The 14,635-nt window shown below is 39.4% G+C and overlaps 1 protein-coding gene across 2 annotated transcripts in view; it reads right to left on the bottom strand.

Moving 5' to 3' along the window:
- Positions 1-433: 433 nt before the first annotated feature.
- LOC145397627 (TOM1-like protein 2) overlaps positions 434-14,635 on the bottom strand; it is a 62,997-nt gene continuing 48,795 nt past the window's right edge. The window contains exons 12-13 of one of the 2 annotated variants that reach the window (XM_080270667.1): positions 4,641-4,691; positions 434-1,629 (exon numbers count right to left, since the gene is read on the bottom strand). In XM_080270667.1, coding sequence (XP_080126793.1) covers positions 1,432-1,629; positions 4,641-4,691 — 249 coding nt within the window. In that variant the 3' untranslated portion in view covers positions 434-1,431. The remainder of the gene's footprint in view (positions 1,630-4,640; positions 4,692-14,635) is intronic. The other variant, XM_080270668.1, reaches the window with a different exon arrangement.

The following is a 14,635-nucleotide window of genomic DNA, read 5'->3' as shown; positions in this document are numbered from 1 at the left end:
GGTAGCAAGATTATTTAACACAGCGTCCTTGTAACACATGGTCTAACCTTTTCAGTATGGCAATGTCTCCTCTACCCCCACATGATTCTAATCAGCCTGGAAAAAGTCTCTCATGCTGCAAGATTTATCCACCATTTCTATCAACATTTATAGTATACACATATATTTCTTTCCTGCTAATGCTAAAAAAACTTTATTCAGTTTTGGATAGATACAGTATACTGCAGGAATCAGGGGACAGTCCACTGTAGCTTATTATGTATATTAGAGGTTTTACTGCCAGGCAATTATAAGCAATTTGGCTTTACCTCTCTTGCTAAAGGGTTTACGGAAGAAGTCTCCATTTTATATATATAATATAATATTTTATATATATATATATATATATATATATATATATATATATATATAATATTATATATGGCCAGAAGCCTTTCTTTCATACCACTTTCAGAAGCAACAAGTCTTTATTATTTTACTTTTTCTACAGATATTTTTCTTCTTTGTCCAGACATCTCGTACTGAAGGGGTTACTAAGCACTACAGTGGTACCAAAAGGCAGGACCCACTAGCTAGGCCTGCAGTATGAATCAGCAGGGTGTGATAAAAACATGTGCCTCCAGTAACAGTAGTGCAAGGTTAAGTGAGGTTAGGCTAGGTTACAGATGATTAGAGCGGGTGAGGATAGGCTGCACTGGGCTATTAGGTTAAGATAGGTTGTGGTGGGTCAGGTTGTGTCTTGGTAGGTTAGACTGGGTTACAGATTAGGCTAGGACAGGTTAGTATACACTGGGTTGGGTCAGGTTATGTTGGGGTGGATCTGACTGGGTTAAGTTAAGCTTGGTTATATTATAATAGGTTGGGTTAGGTCTAGTCAGGTCAGGTTAGATTAGATTAGATCAGACCAGGAGAGCAAAGACAGGATGGGACAGGTTTTGCTGGATCAAGTCAAATCAGGCAAATCGAGATGTAATGGGACAGGTACAGCCCGGTGAGGTAAGGTGTGGTGCAGGAGGCTTAGGTTTGTATTCTAGGCAGCATAAGAGGCTGTGTAGCACCTCTTCCCTAGTGATTCATTCTGCATATACACCTATCATTCCCTTATATGCAGTTAACATAATTTCTTAATTGATTTATTTTGCATTCACACCTACTACTCCTTTGTATGCTGTTTATATCATCGTTTCATTGATTTACTCTGCATATTACACCTATCATCAATTTATTTTGCATATTCCACCTACCATTCTTTTGTATGCTCTTTATATAATATTTCTTACTCATTTATTCCCTTGTATGCCATTTATATCACTTTAATATTGAAAGACAGTATATTAATGACATACAAGGTGATACCGAGATGTTAGGTGTAGAAAAAGTTGCTAAGGAAGAGGTGCTGGGAAATCTACGATGCCACTTAGAATACGACCCTTAAAGTGCAAACATCTGGTTGTCCTTGTTGTCATCCCGTGCCATCGTCCGCTGCCGCTGTCCGCTAGACCCCGTGGCGGCCTGGATGGTGGGGAGGGTGTCAGCCGCCGCCGCACGCTCAGCCAGGAAGCGGTCAAACTCGGAGGATGAAATGGTCTCCTCTTTGGCCCTCTCTCCACCTGCTTGTCCACTGTTAGGCTGAGGAAGGAGAGTCATCATCATCATCTCAACTCTTTTTCCCACCCATCATCATTATCATCACCTCAACTCTTGTTTCCCACCCATCATCATCATCATCATCATCGTCGTCACCTCAACTCTTTTGTCCCAACCATCATCATCATCGTCAACATCCTCCTTGCCACCCAAGGGAGGGGTGAAGTAGGGTCCAAAAACCAAGAATATAGAAAATACCTGACAGAGGAAGAACTAATCAACAGAATGGGAAAGGTGACAAGATGATTTACCCCTGGTGATTTTATTCATTTTAGGGATTTTTCTCATACTGAAGGGGATTATTAAGGCTATATCTATCACCTTCATATGTTACTATACTGATAGCCAAACCCACTGTTCATACTGAATATATACTAGGACTGTTTTACTCACGATTTTTGTGATGGTATCAGCTGAGAGTATTTTTGACACATCAATGGGTCTTGTGGATGAATATTAAAGTTTGCTTTAACAATCAGGAAGGGAGGAGTGCACGTGGAGGAAAAAGCACTAAATTGGTAGGAGACAGCATGAGGATAGACCTTGAAGACATTGTAAACAGGATATATACATTTTGTACAGTGAAAATCACACTAATTAACCATCAGTTTTATCATCCTAATAAGTTTCATGGGTCTGTGCAATAGGCATTACAGCACTTTAATATGATACTGTGAGTCCTTGTTATATGACGATGGTGTAATAAAATCTCACAAATTTTTCAATACAATTGTTGCTGTAAATTTATGAAACTGACACATCAACTTCAGAGGTAGTAATGCACTTAACACAGCAGCTAATTTTTCTGTAAATTCTGAGGGTCATAACAGCAAAAGGCATGTCCCAAAAGAAGGCATGTAACAAGGACCTTCTCAATATTCTTTCATCAACTCTTAGCTAAATTAGTGGTTTCATGCACAACAGAATTTGACACAGATGCAAGTTGCAGTTTTTATATTGCTAAACATTCAGTCATCTCTGAATTACCATAACAAGTCATAGCTTACCTAGGCCTAACCCCTTCACCCATATGTGTTTTACTGGTTTAGTCTTGCTACTCTAGATTATTTTACCAAGCTTAGCAAAATTCCCTTGTCATTGAGGGGGTTATTGAAAGCTGTATCTAACCCTTCCACTTCAAAAAGAGTCTCCCTGGGAGGTCAAAATTGTTTGCAGACAGCTGAGGAAAACTTAGGCTTCAAAAACAAGGTGGCCAAGCCCAGCTGTGCAGTGGCCAACAAAGGATTCATTAGGTGTCTGGGGGTGTTCTCCCCGAAATTTGGGGTGGCATTTCAGGTGCGGTCTGGCCTCTCCTTTAGACTACACCACTGGGGGATAGTACAAATAAAATATAAATACATCCTGTGAGTGATGGGGTTAATACTGTAATTCTAATGGACTCTGTTACTCTAACCATACTGAAGTGATGATGCTGGCAGAAGCAGTACAGCAGAAATCTGAACTTCCATTAATTCCTTCAATCCCTGGCACTCTTTTTTTTCACTTCATTCTTGCTACTTCCATATGCTTTTACTCAGCTCATGGGACATTAAACCAAATGGAGGAAGTAGATATAACCTTCATTATTCCTTTCACTACAAGTAATCTCTCCTGAGGTGCACAAGTGTCTGATGTACTGTAGTAAGAATTAAATGAAAAGTATCTCCTCTGGGTGAAGAGGTTAAAACAGCACTTTGGATATCTTGTAACTGCAACAGCCAATTCCATATTGCCCTACATCACTTACGCATTTTACTCAATTCACTCACATTCCCTAACTCTATCCCCTAAAGCTAAATCAGTCTCTTTCTCCCCAAGTTCTTTACATCCCACCTGCCCTCTACATTCTTACTTCTCTCTCACTTACCTTCCCTAACTCATATCCCTCCTACGGCCAGGCTACTGGTACCCAACACACTTGACCTCTTTGATATGATGATGTTTTTCATTTCTTTCTTGCTATCCCATACAATTTTATTCATCTCAGGACAAAATTAATGAACCGAGTTACTACCCACTTCCTTCTTACACACACCATCCACCTGCTTCTTCATATTCCAAACCATGAGGAGTTTAGACAGACATCTACTCTACCATGTTTCCTACACTGACCATCATCTACCTGTACATGATCCAAGTAATCAGACATCTACCATACCAAGCAGCCAAAATAAAGACCATACGCCGATCAATTTTCATAAAGTCTGTTCCCCCAATCAATTCTCATAATGACTGTTCCCCCAATCAATTCTCATAATGACTGTTCCATCCATCCATCATCCAATCCTGCGTTGCCCCATGAGAAGCGTAGGAGCCTGACATTTAAGATGAGAGTGACCAGCCTAACTAATCTCTGAGTGGCTTTACGTGAGCAATAAACCCCAACCACCCCTTGGATATAAACCTTCACTGGCTCATTCCGATTGGAGTGCCATAATTACCCACTAAACCACCACGCACCAAAATTTGGTTATATGGTTACCATCCGGCGTAGTAAATGGTTTCCTGGTGTACAGGAAACCATCTGGCTTGTCACTCAGTGTAGAGTCACCCATAGGTGGAAGGAAGAGGAAAGAATGAAGGAAAGAAAGACAGAAGAGGGAGTGTAAAGTTACCCGTAGGCAGGACAAGGAAAGAATGAAGGAAAGAAAGACAGAAGAGGATGGATGGAATGAAGGATGGAGGAGAGGAAAAGGCAGACACCCAAGAGCAGCACTACGTTGAGTGAGTGGATGGTGAACGTCCCCACCTACCACAAACAATGACTGTTACCCCATGCAATTCTTATAATGTCCTAGTCAACTCTCATAATGTCTATTCCCTCAATTAATTCTCATAATGTCTTTCCCCCTATCAATTCTCATATGTCCCAATCAATTCTCATAATGTCTGTTCCTTAATTTAATCCTCATAACATCTGTTCACATAAATGGTCAGACTCACTCTCCCAGTATACCCAATGCTTGTGGCCACACTGAATACCGGTAACTCACCTGTTCGTTGAGCCAGGCCTCCATCTCGTCAAAGTCAGTGTCTCTCTGTTGCTGTAACACAATGGCACATGGGAAGCAGCACATTAGCCACAGGGGTTGCAAAAGGAGGCACACAGAAAACTTTCATGGTGGTGGTGAGGAACATTTCAGTACAGCGAACCTTTGATTTACACAGACTAACTGGGGGGAAAGGGAGTGTGTTTGATAATGCTTTAAATCCAAATGACAGCATGTTAACTTTGGCTTCATTAATCCTGACTCCATTAAATCCAGTTATCCATTAATTCTGCTTGTCCACTGAGTCTTGCTGTCCTTTATTGCTGCTGTTTCTTAATTCTGATTGTCTAATAATTCTGACAGTCCATTAAATCCAGCTATCTGTTAATGCCAATTGTCTATTAAATCCAGTTGTTATTTAATGCTCACTGTCCATTAATGCTGGCTGTTAGGTCCAAAAGTCTGTTAAATATTGTACTCAGATCTACAGACAGCTTGCTTTTACATGATGGAACTGGGCCACTTTCAAAACTTGCATACTAACTTAAAATTCATGAAATTCAATAAGCCTTAATTGTGAAGCAGAAATGAGTCTCCTTGGTTACTAGTTAAATCAGTCCTCCAATCAGACTACACATGGCCATCTTGTGGGCTCAACAGGGTTACCAATTTTCATCAGGTGAGGAAAATTAAGTATGTTGTTTCCTAAATCTGGTAAACTGAAGTCCATAAATCAAGGGTTCACTGTGCATCAAGGGGGAAGTAGCAATCTAAGAAAATAGTAATGATGGTTTTATGTACTGAATAAATCTGCAAGCATTATTTCTAGTAACAAAAATAGAGAGAGATCTATATTACCCCCTCCCCCCTTAATTGCTACCCCATTATTTTGAACCTCTTCAGTCCAATGATGTATTTCTTACTCCATTCTTGCTGCCTCCTGATTTTATTAATCTTGAGAGAGACTCAAACTGGAGGAGCCAGGTACAGCCTTCATTAACTCAATCAGTAATTGAGGCTCCTAGTGATTACATTTATTTCAAGAAATTTTTCACTCTGGAGGGTTAAATACAACAATCATTTACTCCTCAGTACTTTAGGAGTTCTTCTTAAGCTAATGAGAATCGACTCAGGGCAGCAAGAATGAAACGGAAAAAAAATCCATCAACGAAATGAAGGCATCAACTTGAAGAAGATGGATTGAAACACTTGGCCCTTGATAATGAGTGCAGAGAACATGCTGACAGCTGACACTAGCCAAATACACAGTGGTCCATAGATTACACATTTCAATTTCCCTGTGCTGCAGGGATAACTCTTAGCATTAACAGTGTCCACCCTGGACAATTTTATACTCCCCGAAACCCTTTTCGTTCTTTTTAAATCAAATGATGCCAGACATCCACTAAATATTCACATACTGTGGTTAACCATGGTAAAGCTGATATTTTTTATAGACTGGAAGTTAAACTGGTGTAAACCATATCATTAATTCTTGACTGTTTTTCTTGCAGCATTCACTGTCTGACTGGAAGTTAAACCAGGTGTAAACCATATCATTACTTCCTGACTGTTTTTATTAAGCATCCAATGAAGGCATGGCTGATTACTAATATCATGAATCATGCCCTTCACACTAGCACACTGAGTCATCCCCACAACACACAAGACAGGAGGCACAATTTATGGAACACCCTGTATATTCAACCACCCGACAGCAAAGACTTAAACTTCTCTTCTTTATCAATACTTATCAATAAATCACTTATATTTAGTTAGAATATAAGAGTTAGAACTGCACAAGAATTAAAGTTACGGCCATTTCAATTTTATCCTTTGAATCTGAGTGACATCCTTTTTAGCTTACTCCTGCTGCTAACAATTTTTTTCAGCTTCGGAAAGGTTTCTCGTAATGAAGGGGTTAATTAAGGCTACATCTTACCTCTCCTGTTCGAAAAAATTTATCCTTAGCTGAATAAAATCATTGTGACAGTAAAGAATAAAATAAGAGAGACATCCCCAGGCTCAAAGGGTATAGTACTAAGCTTATATTACACACTGTACTATGCTTAGGGTTAGAAAATTATTACTTTTACACAAACTCATCATAACATGCAGGCAAGCTGGTGTATATTACTGAAAATATGAGCTGACTATCTTTTAAAACTAGGTATATACATCTCCTGTGTCAGCTGATTTACTTGTGTACAGTACGTCAGTGAAGGTGAGTCACATCACAGGCACGGTACAATTAGGTACAACCGAGTAAAAAAGTTCGCCTAATATTTCATCTCTTCTACGCCTCACTTTTCTCTGTTGGTTAAGATTCCCAACCTGAGAGAGGCTAGGTATGCTTCCCTGTCCATAAATGATGCTCTCTGATAAAATGCATCAGGGAGGAGAGTGACGGACATGCCCAGAGTGAGAAGTAGATATAGTGGAATAGTAGGCAAACTTCTGTATCTGACTGTACATGTAGCATACAAATCCTGTACACATCTCTATATGTTAACCACTTCATTATGATGATACATCAATTTAGCTTATCTTAGCTACAGTCACATTATTTTAGTCAGCAGAGGAGAAACTTCCCCAACACTAATAAGTTTCTTCTAAGCTGCATAAAATCAACTGGTAGCACCAAAAATAAACAACATAATTATATCATCATACTGGAGGGACTGAAGAGTTACAGTGAACAGTTGTCAGTACTACTTTCTGCTCACCTTCCACCTCTATGCCTGCCCGGCAGAAGTGACCAAAGTTTCACATGAATGTCATACCACTGTCCAGCGTTTAGCATTATGGTGGTAATTTGAGGCTCTGTCCGACTACACAAAGAACAGTCTGTTTTGACAGTTACTCATGCAGCAGGGAAATGCTTCAAACTACCAACAAGTTCTCATTCAGTGTGAAGCCCTGGTTACAAATTCCTTTCAGCCAGGACTATGATTAAATGGTTGTTGTTGTTGTTGTTGTTGTTGTTGTGGCCCCAGGCTTATCTGAATGTGAGCTTGGTGGTCTGCATATTGAACTACAATTCTTCAGTCCACCATCTTCCTTTATAGGGATTAGGAAGATCTATCTATCTATCTATCTATTGCCAGACGTCTCAATCCCGTTTGGGGTGGCCACAAACAAATCGCCTCCAAGTCGCCCTGTCCCCTGCCATTTCACTCCCCTGCTCCCAACTCACACCAATTGCAATGTCCTTTGTCCGGTCCTTGGTCGTCAACGTTTGGTCAGTCCTTGTCCGAGGCTTATTGTTTGTTTTTTTAGTTAGTTGTTTTCCGGGGAGGGGCACTAACCCTCCGCCAACCCTTTTAGTCGCCTTTTACGACAAGCAGGGATACTGGGGGAGTATTCTTGACAAACCGCTCTACCCCCAGGGGGTAGGAAGATGCTTTGGGTATATGCATAACCAAACAGCAGAGTCACCCGGGTATTGTCGATGCCACCACATGAATCCATCCCTTTTCCAGCACCAATTAGTAGGTGAGCAGAAACTACACCTGATGACTGTACAAGTCCGGTTACACTAACAGCTGTACACATAGGTCTCGTTGTGTGTTCAGCAGGGGTGCCAAGGATTTATTATTTTGATATGTACACAAGACACTCATCATCCGAGCCGGCATGCAAACACATCTACAGTAGATATCCCACCTTTGATGAGCTTCGACTAGTGACAGATGACTCCACAAAAAATGACAAAGTCCTCATTATAAGTTATCTAGTTTTAATTTTTATTATTATTTTTCTTTGCTCTTAAGCTGAAAGTAAATTTTTGAAAAAAATGACCATTAACCCATTACATTGGCAATTTATTTTTAACTCTATTTTGTTCTCTCCAGATGATAAGCTTAGGGAAGGCTTCTCAAACTAGAGAGGTCAGATACAGCCTCAATAAACCCCATCAGTACAAGCTGCCTTAAATGAGTTGGATAAAACAGTGTGGCGTCAGCAAGGAAAAAGAATGTCACCTGGATTTCAGAGGGTAACTCCTTCCTTCCAATGATGTCTTTTTCATTGTAATCTGACCACAACCCAATTTTATGCATCTGTAGGGAGATCTCTTGTTGTGAAGGGGTTAATGAAGGCTACATCCAATCCCTCCAGTCTCAAAAGTCATTCGAACACTGAACAAAATCACAGCTTTATCATGGACCAAATACAAAATACATCCTTGCTGTGAATGAGTCAAAAGTCCATTCAAAGCTGATTTAGTTGGCTCCCTCAATTTTACAATGCCAACCGTATGGAAAAAGTTATGATATTCTGGAGGGGATCTGTAACTTATAATGAGGACTGACTGTAACTAACGAACTAATGCAGCTGTAACATGGAGGGTGGGAAAAATAACTAATGATCAGGAGGAAGACACCAAAACCGTCATTCTCATTGGTTAAGGACACTCCCTTGCACCTCTTCCTTATCAAGTCATTTACGCATTATTAACATTTATATTTTCTTCTTCAACCATTCATCCATCCATCATCCAATCTTTTAATGCCCAATCCGTAGTGTCAGGGCCCAGAACTAAGATACTTGTCCTGATATTTGAGAGGGTGACCAACCACACTCAACCCTGTCTGACATTATGTGAGCAATAAACTCCAACTATCCCACTGACATAAACCTTTACATACCCTATCTGGCTGCAGCAACCTAACCCACCAGATCAACAGGCATCATTTGGTCATATAATTACCACAATTATGTATTTATCTTGACATTAATAACGCAAGAATAATATACAGTACAGGAAAATATAAGGTGTTGTGGGCAAAAATATGTAACTTAGGAAGAGGTGCAACACAGCTCCAGGCTAATGAAAATATAAGTCCAAGTGCACAGTGGCGATCCAATTTATTCAATGTTTCACAAAGATCGGCTTCAACAGGAATAGCTAATCGTAAGAAACCGACCTTGGCAAAACACTGAATAAATTGGGCTCCTACACAGCACTTGATGTCTTCCTCTCCAAATTGCTAGCGCCTATTCTGGATTTACCACTATAACTAACGGTCTAATTCAGCTGCTAAACGTGAGAAAAATAACAATGTGATGCCGCTATTCAATGGAGAGGCGAGAATATAACTGATGTACCAATGCAGCTGTTAAATGAGACAGAAAAAGAAAGGACTAGTAACAATATAATGTGGATGTTACACAGAAAGGTGGGAAAAAATAACTACTAATCAAATGCAGATGTTAAATGTTTAATAATAAAAAAACAAGTAAAGATATAATGTTGGTATTAATATGAAGAGATGGGGGGAAAAAAACAAGTGATTCAGTGCTGCTGTTAACTGTGAAAAAAATGAAGAAAAAAAAAGAAGTCTGTCATAACGAATTGTCATCGTGGCTCAAGGCTTATCGGACTTGTTACATAGAGGCAAAATAAGTAACAACGTGATGATGGTGTTACCAGGAGAAGTGTTACTTATAGAGGACAGAAGAAGCAGAACCAGGGTAATTTCATGAGTAATTAAACTTTCTAAACTGTTGTGGTGTTCTTAGTGTTGGTATTCTGCATGTGTTCTTGGCCTAAACAACTTGAACCTTTTAACTAAATAAATCTTCGTCCATTATTTTAAGTGTCATTTACAGTATCTGAAAACCAATAAAATCTTCCAGTGGGTGTGGAATACACTTGCATATTGCTATTAATATTATTATTATTATTATTATTACTGCCATTACCACTGCTGTATACAACTACAACTACTACTACTACTACGACTACTACTACTACTGTACTATTATTATTATTATTATTATTTCTGCAAGTCAGATTACGCATTACAGCCAATGGGTTAAGAGAAATTTGGTGATGAAATGCATATGGAAAACAAAATGTGGATTCTAGTGTCACTAAGTGTCTGGAGTGTATTACATCCCATGTTAACCATTCCACAACCATTCAGCAGAACTTCTGTACCTTGATTTCAAAGTACTGTATTGTTGTTCAAGCTTAACCCCAGTTTGTCTGGATGAGAGGAGCCACCAATTACAGGTCAGCAATGGCTTACACAGGGACATCCTACAGGTCCAGTACAGAACAGACTGTGTAGGGATTCAGTGGCCCCTGTGGCAGACAATGCCTCGTCGTGGTCAGACCATGGACCTTCCCCGCAGCAAGGGGCAGGGAAATATGAAGAAATTTGGCTACTGGATGGACACTGCAGCTACTTGGCTTCACCCAGTGTATGCAGTGCCACCATATGTAGGCTCCTCGTCAGTACCTCAATTGTTGTGAAGTGTTAAAATGGAAGAATTATACCATACCTATATACAGTACTGATAAAATATTTTATGAAAAGGCAGACTGAGGCAGACATGGGGTGAAGTTCTGCATGGAGACCTTTGGGATACGGGACTGAGGAGGTAAATGGCTTAAGATCAAGACACATGGAGAGCTGCCATCAAGTGAAAAGATTTACCCATGATACAGTTAGTTTGCTTTCACTGAGGGAATGACACCACACTAGAACACTATGTTGTGGTTGCATAAAATTCGTTAAGCCTTAGTTATGAGGTAGGAATGGGCCTCCTTGGTTTCTTGACAAACCAATTCTCCAATCTGGCTACACTTGGCCATCAACCAAGCAGAAAGGAGTTATGGATCACTGTTAAGTTGCCATAAATACAGTATAGCATGGTCACTGGTCTCTAAACACAACATTACACAATGAAACTGGGCCACTACCATGACTGGAATATTAGGAGATGGAAACATGAAATCAAATTGGCCGTAGCTATGAGACAGGACTGAATCTCCTTGGTCACTAACAAAATCAACCATCCAATTTGACTACACCTGGCCATCAAAAGAACTGAAAAGGGTTCGAGATCTTCATTTTACTAGAATGGACTCATTGCAGGACTTGAAACTCTTGTATCTTCTCAATACACACAAGTTTCAAATGTAAGTACAGTATGATTCTTCCAACAAGTTACCATATCTTCTTGCCTCTGTTTTTCCTGTTTCCAGGTCCTACCTACCTTAAGTGTGACAATAATCTCTTTGTTTTCTTATTTTTCCCCTGCTTCTCACTCCTGGCAATTTTGTGTGATACGAAAATTGTGAAAGAAACGGGTGTGTGGGTTGAAGTACTTGAAGTTGTTGTGTCTGAATGACACAAATGGAAATATATAACAATCAAGAGATGAATGTATATCAAAAAGGTGATGAATGAAAAAATGTGGCAGATCAAAAGGGTAAAATAAAAAATCATACATATACACAGAGAGAGAGAGGGGGGGGGGGAAACCTGGAAAGACAGGCTGGAAAGATTAGAGGAGGAGGAGGAGGAATAAATCACTCAGGAAAAAGTGTTACAGAACCTCCAAGCCAGTCAGAATACAACCCAAAGACTGAGGAGTGGAGAGATATATGGGAGGGGGGTGTGAGATGGGGGGAAGGCAGCCAAATAACAGAGGATGGGCCAGCATGGAGGCGATTTGTTTATGGCCACCCCAAAGAGGATTAAGGTGTCTGGCAATAGAGAGATAGGTAGATAGACTGATAGACCTAATGAGGTTGAGTGAGTACAAAATTAAAATGTAATGATGAGACTACTGGTTGGCGAGGTAATGTACACAGCAGCTACATGTACATGAAGCTCTGGCATGGTTAGTACTGCGCACACGTATGAACGCAATTACGCTTCTTACCCATAGTACTTCCTGCTCCGCCACACACATATAACAAAAGAGAAAAACAAATGAATGTTGGGCGATGTAATAACTGTTTGTTGTATAAAAAAAAAAAAATTAACACACAAGAATAGCAAGAGTTTCTATAAATGTAATGCAATGTAACAACTGCTGTAATTAAAAAGTAATACCTCCTACTATCAGGTAAAAACAAGTAATAAAAAAAGTCATGAAGAGAAACACAAATCAATATTTGCAAGTAAGGAATACTTTAAAATCCTGTACATTACTAAATGCATGAGGTCAAAAAGTAATAAAATACCGGTACTGTATTTCAAAATTAAAAAGTAATGTACAACATAAGAAAACAAATAAATACATTCATAGCATACGTTGTAAAATACTATATATCAACAATAACTGCTAGAGGTAAAAAAGCAGCAAAGAAAAGTAAAAATTGAGTCATATAAAACATTAAGAGAACACCAAATGAGAACAGATAAACATAAAACATGTTGTGGTAAAAATATATCTGTAAAAAGACATGTGAAGAAAAAGAAAAAGACTGAAATTATTAGCTAATACTTAAATACACATCCTATCATGAACTACAAATCGTAAAACTTCCCATCACAACACTACTGCAAGAATAATTTAACTGATGCAATTCTTTAACGCTACTACATTGGATACTTTAAAAACTAAGAGGTCAAACTACAGAAAGCAGGAGAAAGCAACTGAAAACAAAATAATGGAACACATACACAAACAGGCATACAAACAAACAGCAAAATCACTACACAAAAAGGGAAGAAAACCCAACAAAAAGCATATGGCCGTTGTTGTGGCCACAAGTTCATTGGAATGTGAACCAAGCACACTGCTGGCTGAAGCTGCCTACCTCCAGCAGTCCACCATCCTCTTTTGGGGAGATAAGCAGGGAACTGAGAGTTGTCTGATAAGAATAACCAGGTAGAGGAGCTGCCCAGTTATATCAGTGCCACCACAAGAAGGTGTCCCTCTCCTGCAACAATCCTCTCCTCACACACACACAGACCCACCACAACATAAGGGAAGAAGCTCCAATACCAAAATGGGGTGCTGGCCAGTCATCTAACCTTCAACCTCTGAAATTTACTTATATCTTTTTATTCTATTCTTGTCATGTTCAAGTGATTATATTAAGCGTATGGGAGACTTTCCAAATACAAAGGATCTGATATAGTCTTCACTGACCAATTCAGTTCAAGATCAAAGGGCATTATATAGGCTTGATACAATTTTCTAGATGCAATGGGAATAAACTAAAAACATTTCACTGGAAAGTGAACTCACAGAGAGTGAATTTAGCTCTGTTTGGTGCTGGACAGGGATGACTGTGTGGTGTGGTACCTACAACACAGGGTGGTGGAAATGCTCGGCTATACAAACGTCCCTCAAATCCCTCCCTATGCCCCGAAAGGAAGATGATGGACTTCAGAAGGGTAACTCCAGCATGCATTCCACTAGGCTCATGCCCAGAAAAGCCTGGGGTCACAACAACAAAAACAATGACTGTACAACAAAACATCAAATCAATAGCGCAGTCAATTAAAAGTAACTGTAATCTCTCACAAGACTACAAAAACACAGCACCAGGTTAAAAAATAAACTGAACATAACATGACAGTGCTCTCAAACAAGACAATACAGAGACAGACTCGAGTTCATAAATCAAGCAGAGAAAAGGTGGATGTACTCTTCAGTATGACTAAAAGGACTGTATCTAAGTAGAGAAAATATGACAGTACTCTTCCATAAAGCCACTGAGACATCAAAGTAAAGAGGACAAAAGGTGAAAGTACTCTTCAATAAAGCAAGGGAGAAACATCAAAGTAAAACTGACAACACATGACAGCACATCAAAATCAACAAAACAAAGCAATACTCTCGAATAAAGACAACAAAGACAAAGCATCAAGTTAGCCCTTCAAATCTGTGTTCCTCTTAGTTTATTCTTGCTGCTACCATTTTATTTTATTCAGCTTAATAAAGGCCTCTCTTACTGAAGGACTTTTTAATAAGGCTGGCTATATCTAACCCGTCCTGTTTGAAGATTCTATCCTAAGAGTAATGAAATTGTCAGAAGATGGCAAGAAAATATTAATGATGATATTGCCAAGGTCAGTGGATTAAAAGGAATGTGACAATACTCTCTAATAAACTACACAGACACGGCATAAAGGACAAGTAGACAAAACACAACATTACCTTCCACTATGACTACACACAGACAACATCAAAGTAGAGCTGACAAATTTTGACAGGGCATACCCACTGCAGCAAGATATGGGACT

The sequence above is a fragment of the Coenobita brevimanus genome, chromosome 42 (assembly GCF_032717465.1).
Source record: "Coenobita brevimanus isolate Jiangsu-jjx chromosome 42, ASM3271746v2, whole genome shotgun sequence".
NCBI classification, from domain to species: Eukaryota; Metazoa; Arthropoda; class Malacostraca; order Decapoda; family Coenobitidae; genus Coenobita; species Coenobita brevimanus.
This window is presented reverse-complemented; position numbering and strand designations above follow the sequence as displayed.